General features: G+C 42.1%; 1 protein-coding gene across 1 annotated transcript in view; it reads left to right on the forward strand.

Moving 5' to 3' along the window:
- The window catches only part of hectd2 (HECT domain E3 ubiquitin protein ligase 2), a 41048-nt gene extending 23361 nt beyond the window's left edge, over nucleotides 1-17687 (forward strand). The window contains exons 14-22 of the mRNA XM_022748659.1: nucleotides 942-1030; nucleotides 6554-6618; nucleotides 6763-6856; nucleotides 8663-8737; nucleotides 11078-11165; nucleotides 11519-11625; nucleotides 15844-15959; nucleotides 16705-16848; nucleotides 17534-17687. Coding sequence (XP_022604380.1) covers nucleotides 942-1030; nucleotides 6554-6618; nucleotides 6763-6856; nucleotides 8663-8737; nucleotides 11078-11165; nucleotides 11519-11625; nucleotides 15844-15959; nucleotides 16705-16848; nucleotides 17534-17654 — 899 coding nt within the window. The 3' untranslated portion in view covers nucleotides 17655-17687. The remainder of the gene's footprint in view (nucleotides 1-941; nucleotides 1031-6553; nucleotides 6619-6762; nucleotides 6857-8662; nucleotides 8738-11077; nucleotides 11166-11518; nucleotides 11626-15843; nucleotides 15960-16704; nucleotides 16849-17533) is intronic.
- Nucleotides 17688-18528: the final 841 nt, after the last annotated feature.

Consider the following 18528-nt stretch of genomic DNA (forward strand, 5'->3'; position numbering starts at 1 on the left):
TTCTCTCTGGAGCTCTAGTAATAACAGGTCGGTGAGCCAATCAGAAGAGAGGAGGCTCTGAGCCTCTCTTCTGATTGGCTGACTGTTTTCTGAGTGATCCAATAAAAATAAAGCAGATTTCAGGTAAAAACACTCAGAGAAACCAAATCCTGCAAGGTTTGGATGGTGGGTCCAGGTGGGCGGGGCTTGGTGACTGCTTTGTTGTGACATCACAAAGTTCCAGAAGTCCTGACGGCTGGTTTTAAGGCTCAGTTTCTGAATACAGGCTGTGTGCATTTCTCTGTGGACTGAGGCTTTGATACTTTCACAGTATTAATATAGAAGCTAGAGCTGATCTATAATCACACTACACATGGACACAGACCTTTACACTGGAGGAGCTTTAAATCTGAAATGCAGCCACACATCTGCCTTCAGTGGAGCAGCGTCGGCCATGTTTTTGTCTCCCATGTGACCAGATCTCGTCACGTGAGAATAGCAGGGAGACGTATAGAAATATAAATTAAATATCAATTGATATCTGAGATTTTTTAGTAATTCTTCTTTTTCTCTCTTTAATTAAATGTAATTTATAATATTGGTATTTCTGTCCTTCCTCCATTTATTTTATTTTTCTTTCTTTTCTTTGTGTCTTTGATTTGTGCTTTTCTTCTTTCCCTCCTCTCTCTGTCTTTCCATCCGTCCTTCATGTCTTTATTTCCTAACTCTATAATTTCATGTTACTCCTCTATTTGTTCATAATTCCTTCATTTAGCACATTTATCCTTCTTCTTTCTTCCTTCCTTCCATAAAGTTTGTTTCTCTCTTCCTTCCTTTCATTCACCTTCCTTTTGTTTCCTCCTCCCTTGCATCCTTGCCTCCTTTCCTCCCTTCCTTCTCTCTGTCATCCCTCAGGAATGTGTGGAATCTAATCCTGGGTGATGTTTCTGTTCATGTTTCAGGGATGTTCACCTACATGAAGGACTCGCGCTGCCATTGGTTCAGCAGTTGGAAGTGTGACAACTACTCTGAGTTCCAGTTGGTCGGGACTGTATCCTTCATTAGAACCAACAGCAGCGAGGAACTCTAATGAATCTCTGTTTCAGAACCACTTCCTGTCGCTCTGTTTATTGGTCCGAGTCTTTTAGAGTCTGCGGCTTTAATTTGAATCTGAATTTGCTGTTGCTGGATTTAAACATGAAGGTGTCGTTGTTTCGATGTTTATCTGGGTTCAATAAGAGGAGAATGAGCTTTGGGACAACCGAGGTTTTACATTTAGTTTGTCTGTGGAGTCGTCAACGTTTCTTCCACGAGCTCGTTTCGCACAAACAGACCACGTTAGCATTTTAATGCTCTTTCATTAAATCCATTATATTCATAGTTCTTCAGCGGTTTGTCTCTGTGGTGTTTTGTGGATCACACACGAACACAAACAGACACTCTGCGATTTCATTTTCCCTCCTCCTTCTTCTTCTTCTCATATTACAGACAGATGCTCTGAATAAAAACATCTCAACCTAAAGAATAAAAGTAAAATAAAAGTCTTTTTGTTTTAAATATTGAGTTTGACTGTTAGCAGCCGCCGCACTGACAGAATACAGATGTTTGGTCGAACTAGTGAACGCCACTCACTGACTGTGTGTTTGTCGGCTTGGACTCAGACTGATCTCAAATCAGCTGTTTCTGCTTTACTGTTTCTCTGCTCATGGACAGTATCAACATACTGATAATAATCACTGTGCACAGACCTGAGATCTGCCGCTCTCTGCAGAGAACATGCAGCAGCTTTGTCTCCAAGATATGATCTTTATATTCTGCTGATTTCCAGCCTCAGTTATATTCATTTTTTCTATTTAGATAAGTGCGTTGTTTGTGCGCTGCACAGCGGACTGGCAGGGTGCAGGACCTGCAGGTGGGTGGCATTGTGTTTCCTTTAACCAGTGTTTGCTGTGTCAGATCAGCAGCGTTCTTCTTCTTCATTTCTTAGGACCAGAGTTTTATCCAGCAGCGTACGGAGTGATCGGGGTGGTCAGGTGGACAGGAAGCTAACATGCTAACGTGCTAACGTGCTGGTGCCGCACACGGGGCTGTGATTAGTGTTAATTGTTCACTTGCTCGGATGTGTCCTCGGCTCCTTTTCCACTGGTTTAAAGAGGAAACGCTGTGACCCGCTAACACCAGGCTCTGTCGTCATGGAAAAGGGAACAATCGGCGTTCAGTCCCGGGTCACATGACTCAGCAGTAGACGCAGATATTTGTCGGCTCCGGTTCGATCAGCAGTGACGTAAACACAACACCCGGGAGAACAGGCTCATTTTAGAAAGATAGATACTTTATTTATCCCCTCGGGGAAATTCATGTGTCCATTAGCTCATTGGTAATAATAATAATAATAATAATAATAATAATAATAATAATAATAATAATAATAACAGTTAATAATAAATAATAAACAATAATAATTAAATCAGTCGACTTCCTGTGGCTCAGGTGTTGTAATGCCTGATGGCCTTTTCCGTCTTTCAGAGCACAGACACTGTAAACACAACTGTCACCTGTCCAGGTGTGTGTGTGTGTGTGTGTGTGTGTGTGTGTGTGTGTGTGTGTGTGTGTGTGTGTGTCCTCTGTCTGTGGTATAAAAGGAGTCAATCACCTTTTTTAGTGGTTTTACTCACGTTGAAAAAAACCTGCTTATACCTGCTAATGTTGGTGGGAAAATGGTTTATGTTTCCACTAACGGTGTTTGTTTTTGTTTGTTTGTTTGTTTGTTTGTTTGTCAGTAAGATCACACTAAGTGATACTCACCAAACTCAATGGAAGGATGGGGGACGGGCAAGAGAAGAACTCATTAGATTTCAGGACAGATCCGGATCATCTACTATAAATTGTTTCCTCTGGAGTCGGGTGCGTGTTGTTGGACCTCGGTCTCGGCGGAGGTCTGCGCTCTCCGACACGACTTCTAATCGATGTTATTGATTTATTATTTGTCTCATACAGAATGATGCGTTTCTGTGAAACACAATTTTCACGTTAGCAGTCTCTGCTGTTGTAAAATGCACTTCAGGACAATGTGCATGTGTGTATATGTCTGCCTGTGTGTGTGTGTGTGTGTGCGTGTGTGTGTGTTTGTGTGTGTGTGGGTGTGTGTGTGTGTGTGTGTGTGTGTGTGTGTGCGTGTGTGTGTGTGTGTGTGTGTGTGTGTGTGTGCGTGTGTGTGTGTGTGTGTGTGTGTGTGTGTGTGCGTGTGTGTGTGTGTGTGTGTGTGTGTGTGTGTGCGACTAAAGAACAATCCAGCAATTTAGCCTTAGTTACTAGCCAGCTGGGAACTGTCAAAAGGTTATATAACCTAATAGCTGCCTGTTCCTTGCCAGGTTATTTTGTGTGTGTGTGTGTGTGTGTGTGTGTGTGCACGTGCGTGCGTGTGTGTGTGTTTGGTTTAGGACAGTGAGCGAGCAAGGAAAAAAAGTCAGATGGAGAAAACAAGACAGAGAAAAAGAAATGAAAAGGTGGGACGTGTGTGTGTGTGTGTGTGTGTGTGTGTGTGTGCGTGCGTGCGAGCATGCACGCTCCTGGGTGTTCCATGCATGTTCCACATGTGTGCTTTTGCTAAGAGCTAATTTATCAATCTCCCTCGTTCCTGTTTGGTTGTCATGGCAGCGTTGCGTCACTATGGAGATGGAGCTGTGGCGAGGAAGAGGAGGAGGAGGAGGAGGAGGAGGAGGAGGCCGGAGAGAAAATGTTCTAACAGGGAAAGAGTGAAAGCAGCAGAGCGAGACAGAGATAAATGAAAAGCAGAGGGAGGTGTAGAACGGAAAGACGATGGACAAACAGATGTTTACACAAAGGAACAAACACCGATGAGAAAACAGGAAGTAGAGAGACAAAGTGAGACAGGAAGTAGAGAGATGAGAGGGACTCCTGTGATGGAGGCTACAGGTTGGCTGTGTGGGACTTTGATTAAACACAAATGAATTTAGGAATAAGAAACATCTGAGCACAACGAAATAATGAGGAACAGGGTCCCGACATCAGACGGTAAAGAGCAGAACTAAAAGAAGCTACGCTAACCTGGAATAAAAGAGTCATGAACGCAACGTAAAAAGGTAAAAAAAAACACATTTCCCAAACAGAATTATATTTAGTCAAATTAATAAAAACCAGCTTCTAGATACTGAACCTGCTGCTTTTAGGACCCAGGGCAGTTTTTAGGGCCCTGCTTTGTTTGGTGATGCAGCTCTCGACGACAAGTAGAGGAGGAGCAAACCATCCAAACCATCAGTCGAGGGAAGTTTTTGCCAAGGCTGAACAATTGAGGAAGATTAGATAATTGAGAGGTAACCACCTGGAGATGCACATAATCACCTAAATATCTACATGTGCTCCTTTTTTCGTACGTCTCAATCTTTGTGAAAGCTGCAGAAGCCGAGCATGGTTTACATGTGAGGGAAGTAAATAAAAGTGATCTGGGTATGAGAGTTTTGGAGAATCCGGCGCATGTAAACATCTTATTGTGGTTAGCTAGTGCCATGACAACACAGTAGGGCTTTATAGGGCAACATCTCAGTTTTACCTGAGATCACCTGACAGGTTAAAATAATCAATCATTATCGGATAAACTGATTGTTCATGTCTTTTTAAAGCTGCATGTTTTCTTCTTCTTCTTCTGTGTTTTATTTGAAGTGTTGATCCATCAGAAGATATAAAAACCATCTCAGTGTAGTTTTACATCTCCTCTCTCAGGCTTCTCTCTGCAGCTCTAGTAACAACAGGTCGGTGAGCCAATCAGAAGAGAGGAGGCTCTGAGCCTCTCTTCTGATTGGCTGACTGTTTTCTGAGTGATCCAATAAAAATAAAGCAGATTTCAGGTAAAAACACTCAGAGAAACCAAATCCTGTAAAGGTTTGGATGGTGGGTCCAGGTGGGCGGGGCTTGGTGACTGCTTTGTTGTGACATCACAAAGTTCCAGAAGTCCTGACGGCTGGTTTTAAGGCTCAGTTTCTGAATACAGGCTGTGTGCATTTCTCTGTGGACTGAGGCTTTGATACTTTCACAGTATTAATATAGAAGCTAGAGCTGATCTATAATCACACTACACATGGACAGAGACCTTTACACTGGAGGAGCTTTAATGTTTTTATATTAGTTGTTTTCAGGCTTTTTCACCAATGAAGCAACATGAAGTTTAAGAACCAGTCTGTCACACAGAAGGAAGAGGGTAGAAAAGAGAGAGAGAGATTGATTCATGTCTTTCCCATAAAGTGAAGATATATAAACGAGGGCCTCCAAATGCTTTCTGTTGCACTCTCTTTGATATCTGTGTGTGTGTGTGTGTGTGTGTGTGTGTGTGTGTGTGTGTGTGTGTGTGTGTGTGTGTGTGACTTCTTAATGACCTTAATGGTCGTGGTAATTGTACAGTTTATGTTTATTTTCATGTCGATGCTTTTGAGTGTGTATAGGTGTGTGTGTGTGTGTGTGTAGAAAAGGATTTATTTGTGTGTGTTACCTACGCACAAACCTACATTCAACCTACACATACAATTACACCACATATGGTCACCACATGTGGCAGCTAAGAGCACTTTGTGTGTGTGTGTGTGTGTGTGTGTGTGTGTGTGTGTGTGTGTGTGTGTGTGTGTGTGTGTGTGTTTCATGCCGCCGCCCTTTGGACGTAAATGGAAAAAAAATTGCAGGTGGATGGGACATTCAGTACATGAACTCGCCGTCGCCTGGCCACACACACAAAAAATTACACAATGAAGTCATTCATCTACATTACACTCATTCTGCCATAAAAGAAAAAAGACTGGCTGGTCTTTTTGAGTTCACGTACATGCACACACACACACACACACAATCACACACTCTCTTTCTCTCTCACACACACACACACACACTCTCTCTCTCTCTCTCTCACACACACACACACACACACACAGTGGCTCAGCAGTCTGTCGAATGAAAGCTGAAGTCTACGTTAGCTACGTTAGCTACGTTAGCATTGTAATTGGATTTCCAGCTCCATGTTTGTGTGAAGAACCTGTGTTAGCTTCTGTTCCTCCAGCTTTGAGTCACTTTGTGTTTTCACTGAGGTTTTATTTCACATCTGAATCACGTTTCTGAAGTTTCTTTAATCCAGATTCAAAAAACATTTTGACAAAGATAAAAACAAAGATTATGTTATTACGGTCAATTAATACTGAATGTTTCCCATGAGCCTTAGCTCAGAGGTGACCTGTCAACCTGTCAGACCTTCAGTCGTTGCTTCTGATTTCTGAAACAAAACAACATGGCGGCCATTATGGAGATCTTTCACCAGATATCCGGTGAAAGGATTTGACAGTTAGAGGTCATAGGTCAATCTGTGACATCATGTCAGCTGTTACAGGCCGTTAGAGACTCCTGGTGAGGGTTTTATTTGTTTGTAATAATTATACTATGTGTACTATATGTGTCAAAGTGAATGTAGTAAAGACTTTCTCATGTTCACATCTGGACGCTGTAAATTCAAACATCTGTACCGACATAGAAACTAACAGCTGACAGCAGTGACGTCCTTAACCTGCTCTCTGTCCAGCTGATGGGCTTAGCAGTTTACAACAGCATCGCTCTGGACATCCACTTCCCTCTCTACTGTTACAGGTAAGAGTGTGTGTGTGTGTGTGTGTGTGTGTGTGTGTGTGTGTGTGTGTGTGTCTAAAAAGCAGCAGCAGGAACGTTTATCTCGAATTTAATGCAACTTGTAATTTAGTTTAATTATTTCTGAATGTTTACCCTCCCTCGCAGGAAACTCCTCACTCCACCCACTGTACCATGTGACCAGAATGCCCTTGTTGGCATGGCAACCGCCACCCTGGACGACCTGCAGCAGATCATGCCAGTAGGTGTCTTAAACCCCCCCCCACTGTGATGAAATACGAGCTTAGAAACAAAGACTAAAGTCTGAAGAGAGAGAACTTTAGTTTAATTCTAACCTGCACGATTCAATGGAAACAAAGTGAAGTCCTTTAGGGAGGGAAATAAAGATAACACACTAAAATAATGTGGTTGCATAAGTGTGCACACCCTCTTCTAACTGTGCTCACAATTATCCAATCACATTCACACTCATGTTAATTAGTAGTCAGTACAAACGTGTTGTCAGTTAAAGTGACGAATTGAAGCTCAGCTGTTCTCGTAGGATTTTTCTGACGTCTTCTTCTCACAGTGAAAGTTCTGATTTATCTTGGGCTCTTTTTAACAGCAGCGTGTCGATGTTTTATATCCTCTGTACCTGCACACACACTCACTTGTGTTAAACTCTTTTCATGTCTGAGTCTTTCCTGCCAACACCTGCATTCACCTGGTCGGCCACTAGAGGGCGCCAGAGTTACACCTTTAATCTCTTTCACCCTGCTAATCCCTTTAATCACCATCGTTAGATGATACACTGCTCTGCACTTCTACCATACTACTGTATCTCTCCATTGTATATTCTTTCATGCATATTTCTGTGTTGATTTTGTAAACATTTTTTGAAATAATGTGAAAAGTACACCATGTTCTTTCCCCTGTGGATCCATGCGCATCAAACACTCGACTCGTCCAGGTTTTTCTCCACAGATGATGCGTTCCGGTTAAATTCACACCGAACGACGACTTAGAAAGTCGAGTTTCGGTGGTTTGAGTGTTCCCAGATGTGAAGCCTACACACACACACATACACACACACACGCACACACACACACACACATTTACATTTTCCATGAGACTCCTGTGTGCCGAGGTTTATATGAGCATGATAACATCCCTGAAGTGTTGTTATTTGGTTCTTTCACGCAGCTGTTTGTGCAGCCACAGCACGGTGAACAGAGACGTCTGTGAGTTGAAGCAGCTGGAGCCTGTTTTCATTCACATTGACAGAGAAGCTGCATTCAGAGATGAACCGTATCATACATGCAGTTGCTAAAAGAGACTGAGGGGCCTTCGAGCAAGGCTTTAAACTCTGCAGAGACCTGCTGCAGGAAGCTCACAGTGTGACAGCAGCAACAGCTCAGTGTCATGCAGCAGCAGAGGGAGAAAGATCCTCACACACACACACACACACACACAGAGGAGGTGCTATAACTGGCCTTCTGGTTATGTAACAACAGGACACCAGATATGAGGCTGCAGTTGGCAGCGGCACCAGAACTCTGGTGACTGCACACGAACAAGCTCCATTCAAACATGAATCTGATCCAGTGGCTCTGCTTCAGAAACATCAGAATGTTTAACACTGCAGTCACATGGTCTCTGAAACAGTGCAGTTAGACAAACAGGGAATAAACAGTGGATGGATGGATGGATGGATATTTAAGAAAACTTTAAATCAGGATTTACAGAATGAAGTTTAATCTAAGAAGTTGCGTTCACTAATACAGATGTGCTGCGAAGAGAGAAATGTTAATGAAAAGATCCTCAGGTGATGATGATGATGATGATGATGATGATGATGAAGATGATCAGTGGCAGGTGAAGACTCACCGTCCAGCTCTTGTGGAGGTTGTTTAAAGTTCCGCACCTTCAGATGTGAGTGTGTGAGGAGGAGCTTTGGCGGTGACACCAGGGGATGGACGTCTTCCTGTCAACTCTTCTTCTGTCTCTGTAACTTCCTGCTGCCAGTTGCTCCGACAGATCTGACGCTGCCTCCTGTGTGTGTCTGCAGGAGCTGGCTCACGGGTTGGGAGAGCTGCTGAGCTACGAGGGGAACGTGGAGGAGGATTTCTACCTCACCTTCCAGGTGAGAAAAACTGCACTGACAGTAAAGCTGCAGGAGTTACTCAACTCCGCTGCTTGCAGAGCCATTTTGTTCTCGGGTCGTCCCGTTCTCGTGGACACGATATCTCAGAAACACCTTGACGAAACTTCTTCAAATTTGGCACAAACATTCACTCACTCAAGGACGAACTGATTACATTTTGGTGGCCAAAGGTCAAAGGTCAAGGTCACAGTGACCTCGCTAAACAAAGTTTTGGCCTTCACATTTGGCACAAGACTCGAGGAAACACGAAAGGCTTTTTAACCATAACTCTTCACACAGCAACAAAGACAAACTTTCACACAAAGGGTTAATATATATATATATATATATATTTATATATATATATATATTAAATAATATTTATATTTAATCTGAAAGCAGTCTGAGCAGCGGAGGCAGACGACCACGAGGCGGCGATTCTACTTCCTCTTGTTTAAAATCGTGAAGGGAAAAAGAAACAGCTGTAGTGTGTCAGTTTGTGTGATCAGCTGTTCAAATAAAACTGTAAATAATGACTTTATTGGTTTTTATTGATCACAGGTGTGAGAAGGATATGAGTACATTTAAAAACTCTACAGGGACAACACACACACACACACACACACACACACACACACACACTCTCTCCACAGATGTCATGATTAAAGTGTCTCGGCATGTCGTGCATGACTTGCTGACAGTCAGCTCTCTCTGCTGTGCAGCTTTATTTAGACCAGGATGTGATGCGGATCAATAGGTCTGGATCTGATATTTGTTTTTGTTTAACCATCAGGAGTCAGAGTTTCAGTCGCTACGAGGGGTGTGGTTCCAAATATCTTACATGTTCTCACAAAGCGATTAACAGGAAGTAATGACCATGTTTGGGGCAGGATGAAAACTTTCAAAAGCTGAGATTAATAAAGATTTATTCTTTAAATCAATAAGTTCCCTGATTTAAATATATTGTATTTTATTCAAGCTACGTTTTGTAAAACTGCTTTTGTTCAGACGATAATTAACGACTCTTTATCAGCTACTTCAGGACATTATCTGTGTGTCAACGATGTGTTTTAATTTGTAGTTAACTGAAAACACATTTCCTGTGAACATCTAAATGAAGTGGTGAGTTGCAGTGTGAGTAGAAGCTGCTCAGTAATGATCTGAAACATGACTCAGCTCCTCGCCCTCAGCGTTACATGACGTGACATCAGCAGGTTTCTGAGCTCGCTGCTCCTGAGCGGAGTAACCACATATAATGGGGGCTTTGTGCAGCGTGTGTGTGTGTGTGTGTGTGTGTGTGTGTGGGGGGGGGGGGGGGGGGGGGGGGTTATGTATGAAGCAGGAACATATGTGGGCAGCAGCATTATGTAAAGGCCTGAGTGGAGGTGTTATTTTACCCCAGTGTGTGAGCCGACCGTGAGCTATAGGCCGGTCACAGTCACACCACCGCGGTGCTGACGAACCCGCTGACCCACCAACACTGGACCCCTCTCTGTCCGTCACGTCTGGAGCTCCCACCACCAGCTGTCACTCCCAATATTTTCTCTGTGTGTTTGTTCATCACTGTGTAACCTTCACTGTATTTATACACTCCAGTGTCCACACACACACACACACACACATGCACACACACACACACACACACCTTTCTATACTTAAACCCAGAGTTTATTAAAATACCATAATGTATTGATTGTAGATAAAGATAGCCGACACGTCTCCACTTCCTGTCACTGTTCAAAAATGAAGCCAGAATCTCCCGCGCACGAGCGCTGCCATGTTGCTCCGGTGACATCATTTAAAGCCAGATTCTGCGCTGTAGCGAACAGGAAGTGGAGGTCCCGCCCATATGCCTGCTCCACCCAATCACGAGTCAATCACAGCTGTCAATCATGACGTCTGACTCCTGGTTTATAGCATCAAATAACTAATTAAATCCCCATCATGTCGGCCTGGCTCCTCTTCACCGGCTCCCTGTCCGGCTTAGAATTGATTTTAAAGCTCTTGCGTTTTCTTCTTCTTCTGTGTTTTATTTGGTGAGCCAATCAGAAGAGAGGAGGCTCTGAGCCTCTCTTCTGATTGGCTGACTGTTTTCTGAGTGATCCAATAAAAATAAAGCAGATTTCAGGTAAAAACACTCAGAGAAACCAAATCCTGCAAGGTTTGGATGGTGGGTCCAGGTGGGCGGGGCTTGGTGACTGCTTTGTTGTGACATCACAAAGTTCCAGAAGTCTTTTAACAGTGTTTTCAAAAGGGTTAAATTCTTCTATAATCATAACCCGTGTGTGTGTGTGTGTGTGTGTGTGTGTGTGTGTGTGTGTGCGTGCGTGCATGCTGCAGGTGTTCCAGGAGGAGATGGGCGTCGTCAAATCCTACAACCTGAAGCCCGGTGGAGACAAAATTCCTGTCACCAAGCAGAACAGGAAGGGTGAGTCCACGCCGAGAGTCACGGCAGGAGAAATGAGTTGCAGGACGGTCAGCGCTCAGAGTCTCAGAGTTCATACCTGCATGAACCTGCTCAGTGTGAACACAAATAAAAAGGTGTTTAAATGTGGAGCATCATGTGAGCAGCGACACTCAAACCCGGCTCGGCCAAAAAGCTGCTATTGTTGCTGTGAAGACGATGACTTTTTATTTCTCCTCTTAAAACCTTATTTTCCACCCCGGCCCGGCTCTGGGCCGACGTCCCTGTGTGTGTGTTAAACACAGGAGCCAGGGCTGCAGGGTGAATGTTGTAAAAGTGTGTAATGGAATATTGAAAATCTTTCTCTCTCTCCACAGAGTACGTCCAGCTCTATGTCGACTTCCTGCTGAATAAATCCATTTATAAGCAGTTTTCTGCCTTTTACCACGGCTTCCACAGCGTGTGTGCCTCTGACGCGCTCATGGTGAGTCCACTGTGTGTGTGTGTGTGTGTTTGTGCGTGTGTGAGGGTCACATTATGTCTCTCAGCATCATAAACATTACACGCAGTACGACATTAACACCCAGCCTTCTCACATTTATCCGTGACGCTCTTGTCGACAGAAAACCGGACGGTTAGCTCAGACAGGTCGAACGCACAATCACCAAACGAGACGGGTCGGACCGGGTCACCCTGAACTTCCAAAGCCAAAATCAAATCAGCTTAAAAACTCAGTTATTTCCACTGACAGAGGCTCCGGTACCAACACATACAAAACAAGTCACAAGCTAAAACCTGTTTAGAAATCACAGAAAGAGAAAGTGAGATCACGCTGTGATAAAACCTTTGTTCTAATCCTCAGCATGAATTCTGTCAGTGTTCTCACATCTTTTAATCATGTATCTTTGTTTTGTTTTGTTTTGTTTTGTTTTGTTTTGTTTTGTAATATTTCCCTCCAGTTTTTTTCAAAACAACATTTTTTTAATCAAGAAGAAATGTTGATTGAACTTTCTCTGATGTGGATTCAGAGGTCGATCGTACGGAAAGGATTGAGATTCACTCCTGTTCTTGCTCAAATAATTCACAGTCCATCAAATGTGACGTTCTTCAGTTTATCAACCATCTCTTAAAAAGTCATTCAAACCTTCTGAATTCTTTGTTCAGTTATTTTTGGATCTGAGTGTTTCATCAGTTTGAGGATGAAGAGACGTCAATCATCTCTTGTTTGATCAGATACGACATCAGCTGATCCAAACTCAGCTTCACTCGAACTGAGTGAGACGTTGGATGTAGTGATTCAGACTTGAGATAAACAGAGGACCTTAATTCACTGGAAGAACGCTTCAAATCAGTCATGCAGAAGTCATCACTTCCTGTGCAGCAACAGTGACAGAACTGAAACTTTATCTCCTGAATCACTGTTTGCTTTAATATGAACTTAGAGCCGAGAACAAACCTCACAAGTGTGAGTTGAGCTTGTGAATGTCTCCATCATGAACAGAGAGAAATGTGACCATAGATGGAGGCGAGGCAGCGAATTCTGTTTGACTTCCTCCTTAGCCAAATGTTTGCTCTCCCTGATAAAGAGCTGCTGACTCAAACCTGATCATGTTGTTGTTTGTAGAGCTCCAGGACCATTGGGGGTGGGGGGGTACTGTTAAATATTGCCTCCATATTTTGTGGTATAGTAAGGGACAATTTTTCAGTTAGAATTAAATAATAATGATTATAATAATAAAGTAGTTATAATGAAAATAAACACATTTTACCACAAAAAGAAACGAATAATTCATATGTAATGAAGTATACATCCATATGAAGTAAAAACATGTGTAACCACGTCAGAATCAGAAACAGTTTAAATATTTTATTAAAAAATAAAGTTTCAATAAAGTATTTACAATAACAATTAATATATATAAATATATATATATATATATATATATATAAAACAATACAAATATGTACAATGTGCAATTTTAGAAATTGGAATAATTTCATATATTCACATATACGTATGTCTAGCACATGTTGATGTATGTGTGCTTATATTGTAGACATACAGGATGGTGATATTGTATATTTAAATATAAAAGAAAGAGATGCATGTTTAAAACATATAAACATGTAGAATTTGTTGTTTTGATAAACTTTCATATATAAATTAAATATATATAATTAACAAATAAGTACGCAACATGTTATACTAGTTAAAGATTCATCAAATAGATATTTTTTAATAAATGTACACATACACATTTTACTATGGGTATTTCATATATGTTAGATCTTCATATATCCAGAGGATGTATATATGTAATAATATAAGACTTTATACACAGAGAAAATTATTACATTTATTGTATTTGATAAAAGAAATAAATAAATTGAAAATGTCAAACAGAAAGAAATTATAATAAATTCTACGTATTTACTTCATAACAGTAAGTATAACAGATATATAAATATTAAAATTTACTTTGTTTTTTAAACTTTAACGTTCCTAACTGTCATAAAATAGAAGAATTTTCCTAATAAGCTTCAATAACTATTATTTTTTAACTTAAATATAATTAAGTAACATTTACTTTCTGTGTGGGAATCTTCTTTGCGGACGTCTAAACGTCTAAACAAGAGACTCAGATGTCTAAGGTTGTTGTTGTATGAGCAGTGGCTCATAGTTTTTGTGCGACCTCTGACCTCTGACCTTGTGGGTCCTGACTCACAGTTTATCGGCAACAGTCAGGGGGCAGTGTCGGAACAGCTGTCTGAAATACCTGTGGGAGCTCAGATAAGACGGAGGGAGAGACTGCGGTTTTTCAGCTGAGTCTGGATCTGGGTCAGAGGAGAGACAGGCTGATCTCAACCTGGGATAAACTCTCCCCCGGCTGCCTCCTCCGTTTCCCACAGTCCGGAAAAACAACGCAACAAAACTTTGGAAACTTTTTGTAGCATCTTTTAAAATCTAAACTACTAGAAATCACAATGTTTTTGCTCATTGTTTCTTCTTCTACGCCTGATTGTCCAAGTGCTTAAAGCCCTTCTTATATGAGACAGAACAAACAGCCATATTTCTGATTGATACTGATGATTTAGCTGTTAACAGCAGTGGAGGTGAACATGTAAAGTTGATCCTGAGTGGCTTCAGAGGAGAGGTGTATCAGGTATCTGTGGATTTTCTGTTGACGTGGACGTTTCATCGTGCTTATTTTAAATTAAAACGATTTGTACGCTGTGACTTGAATGAGGTCTGAGGCTCAAAGTAAGTGAATGTTATATTTCTGGATGAAACAAGTGAAGAATCACCTGTGACCTGGGGCAAATAAAGACGCACCTGTCTCACACTCAAAGCAACAAAGTGTGACACCCTTTCACAGCATCTTTCTTCTGCTTGTCTCTCTGTCTCTCTGTCTCTGTCTCTCTCTCTGTCTCTCTCTGTCTCTCTGTCTCTCTCTGTCTCTGTCTCTCTGTCTCTCTGTCTCTCTGTCTCTCTCTCTGTCTCTCTCTGTCTCTCTCTGTCTCTCTCTCTGTCTCTCTCTCTCTCTCTCTCTCTCTCTGACTGTGTTCGATTGCTCAGTCACGTCCACACTGTGCGACGTGCTCGGATGTGATGAGACAGGCCTGTGGTTTGTGGCCGTGTGTGTGGTTTGATGTTGGTGTGTGTGTGTTGTGGTCGTGGAGTTTCCAGGGTTTTTAGGTCAGTAAAGAGTCAAACTGCAACATCAGTGATGCGGGACGTAAAGTGTTTTTATGACCTATATCATCTCGTCAGTGCAACTATCGAATATATTCGGATTATTTTAAATGATTAGTGTCACATTATTATTGTGGTTCTTTCTGAAAACGTCTCTAATCTTGATAATTTCCTGCTGTGACCTGCATCAGTCACCTGCAGAGTCAGACTCATGACTATAAAGCTCATAAAGTCCATTATGTAATGTCACTTTTGTCTGGTTGTTAGTAAGAAACTTTCTCTGCTGTGAACCACTGACTTTCTGACAGTTTGACACATTTTGCCATTATCAGCTGCTCTGATGAGGCTGAACTTCCTGTTTCTGCTGCTGGTTTACTGGTTGTGTTGCACTTGCATGATCTTACATCAGCGGAAGAGGGTGTTGCATTCGCCCACTGTTGTATCTTAGTGGAAATTCTGCAGAAAGGCTGATGTTGCATCTGCACAGCTGTTTTCATGAAATGAAATGAGCCGAGGAGACCAACAACACAGGTCAAAGTTAGTATCCTTAAAGCTCCTCCAGTGTAAAGGTCTGTGTCCATGTGTAGTGTGATTATAGATCAGCTCTAGCTTCTATATTAATACTGTGAAAGTATCAAAGCCTCAGTCCACAGAGAAATGCACACAGCCTGTATTCAGAAACTGAGCCTTAAAACCAGCCGTCAGGACTTCTGGAACTTTGTGATGTCACAACAAAGCAGTCACCAAGCCCCGCCCACCTGGACCCACCATCCAAACCTTGCAGGATTTGGTTTCTCTGAGTGTTTTTACCTGAAATCTGCTATATTTTTATTGGATCACTCAGAAAACAGTCAGCCAATCAGAAGAGAGGCTCAGAGAAACATGGAGCTTTAAGATTTTTATGAACTCAGGATTGTTCAGGGATTTACAGGAAATGATTCATGAGTTCAGTTGTTCACCAAATTTGTGTGTGTGTGTTTACTGAGTGTTTCTCTCTTGTGTTTCCAGCTGCTGCGGCCGGAGGAGGTGGAGATGTTGGTGTGCGGCAGCCCAGAGCTCGACATGAGCGCCCTGCAGAAAGCCGCTCAGTACGAAGGATACGGCAAGACTGACTCCACCGTCCGGTGAGACGTCTCCACTTCCTATTCGCTGCTCATATAGCGCGTCCAAGCACCTCACATTTCCTGTTCACACACTGACCTCACTGGCTGGGAAGCTGCTGTTCAATAGACCCACTGTGCCGTGGTGAAGCTGCTGTCTGACATCAGTTTGAGTTTGTTTCAACGAGAAACAGAGTTTATCTTTTTCTTTTCTTCTTTAGATTATCTAATAATAAATGAAGAATATTACAATAAAATGAATTAAATAAACAAATAAGCAACAACAATAATACTGAAGCCATCCATCGACAAGGCCCGACAGGCCTGTTACTCAACTTCACCACTGTCTGTCCCACTGTGTTACAACAGATGTGTGTACGTTTGTCGTGGCAGAGCTTCTGCACGGGCAGAGCTTCGTTTCTGCGCAGGCAGAGCTTCGTCCACACCACAGACCAAGTCGAGCGTTTCCAGATTCATCCACTCTGCAGAATATTTTCACAATATTTGAACTTGACAGGATCAGAACACCTGAAAAAATACTTAAAGTATAATTTTATTAAACACATTTTGATTCTTATTTGACAGTTTTTGATAAATTTAATACGCGTCACTACATCCAGGTCGAATAGGGACAGAAACAAGCTGGCTCACACTGAGTAATGTGATGGACGACGAGGCCCCGACACCTATAACTCATCTACTGAAATACCCGTCTGACTAACACTGTTCATACGTGTCATGTGACAGCTGTATCTGTGTGTTGCACCAGGTGCTTCTGGGACGTGGTGTTGGCCTTCCCCCTGGAGCTGCAGAAGAAGCTCCTCCACTTCGCCACAGGAAGCGACCGCGTCCCCGTCGGAGGAATGGCCGACCTCAACTTCAAAATCTCCAAGATCGACGTTCCGACCGACTGGTGAGAACCTGGAGAGACTGGGGAGGAAGTTTTAATAAATACAAATACAGACTGTTGTTTCTTTAATGGCGTCCAGACAGAAACACTATTCACACATTAACCTCCATCCAAACATTCTGCAACTTGCAGCGGCTGAAATTTATTGTTGGTTTCACAAGTAGAACAACGAGAAGTCGAGAAGTCACCAGAAGTCTTTTGAGCCTCAGCTGAGTCAGAGTTTTACAGTTTGATTATTAAAGTGTTGGAGTTGCTCAACAGGCGGGTGAAGCATTAACACTGCACTGAACAGGCTGAGGTGTGATAAGACTGAGTCAGAAAGTGAACCAGCTGCTCCAAGGCGGTGGTTTCACACATGCAGGAGGTTTTTCTATCAGTCATACGATCTGTTTGGGTATAAGTTCATATCAGACAAGTTTTTATTCATTCTTTTATTAGTCAACAATATACAGCAATATGATAAGAGGATTTCAAGGTGGACAGGATAAATAACTGTTGTTGGATCATTTACTTTTTTGCTCGTCAAATGAAAAACTAGCTCCAATTTCAGTGATTTGATGTTTTAAAGTGTTTTTTTGGTTAAAAAAGTCTTTTCAGAATCATAAATATTTAACTTTTATTTAAAATTTTAAGAGTTGATAGTTAACTTTATTTTTGTAACTTGTCGTCTGGTCTTTCTCTCCGTCAGGTTGCCGATCTCTCACACCTGCTTCAATCAGATCTGTCTGCCTCCGTACCGAACCAGGAAGGAGCTCAAACACAAACTCACCATCGCCATCTCCAACGCCGAGGGCTTCGGCCTGGAGTGACCGGCCTACACACACACACACACACACACACACACACACTCACTCATTCGCACTATTAGCAAACGCTAGCTATCTGTCCGCCACAGCTACCACAATGCGCCTTATGTATCTCTGTAGCGGGAAGGAGCTTCTAGCGTCAGACATCATGATAATGGACATTGATGCGGTTTGTTTCGGTACATCGGGGGTCGGACTCGTCAGTTTGCCGATGTTGAACTTTTCAAATCTGCAGCAGGTGAAACGGGAGCTTCCTCCTGACACTATAAATTCTTTGATTTGCACACGGACTGTGTTCGTCGATTGTAAGACAGAACTGAAGGAATATAAACCAAGAAGAAGAAGAAGAAGTTCTCATTTCAGTGACAGATCACCTTCCAAAAACTTTACGGGTCAAATTCATAAATGATATTTCAAATATTTCTGCTCTCGTACCACTGAAAACATATCACTCCTACTGGATCAGGTCGTTCCCCCAGTCCTCGCTCTCTAAAACTTATATCACCAAAGTAATTCAACTATTCTTAAATTATAAAATGCTGCTCGTTCTCTCAGGAAATTAAGATCAATATCAATTATTTTCCCACCTCTTACATTAACCCTTGTGAGTTAAACAGAAAAATCAGACTTAAAAATGCTCAAACTACAGTTTTTAATCACCAACATTACGTCATTGAGTATTCAGTAAGAATTGAATTTAATTGTGAGCAGCAATAAGATCCAGTGCGAGTAAAATATGAAGGTAAATGAACTGAAATCTAAGAATCTGAGTTTTGAGGTGATGGGTTTGATATTTCTGACGTCAGCGCTTCGGTGACTGTTTAAATATATTTGTATGAAGACGTAGTAAACGTGTTTTATATGGTTTTGCTTTGTT

Source organism: Seriola dumerili, unplaced genomic scaffold (genome assembly GCF_002260705.1).
Source record: "Seriola dumerili isolate Sdu_G_001 unplaced genomic scaffold, Sdu_1.0 BDQW01000127.1, whole genome shotgun sequence".
NCBI classification, from domain to species: Eukaryota; Metazoa; Chordata; class Actinopteri; order Carangiformes; family Carangidae; genus Seriola; species Seriola dumerili.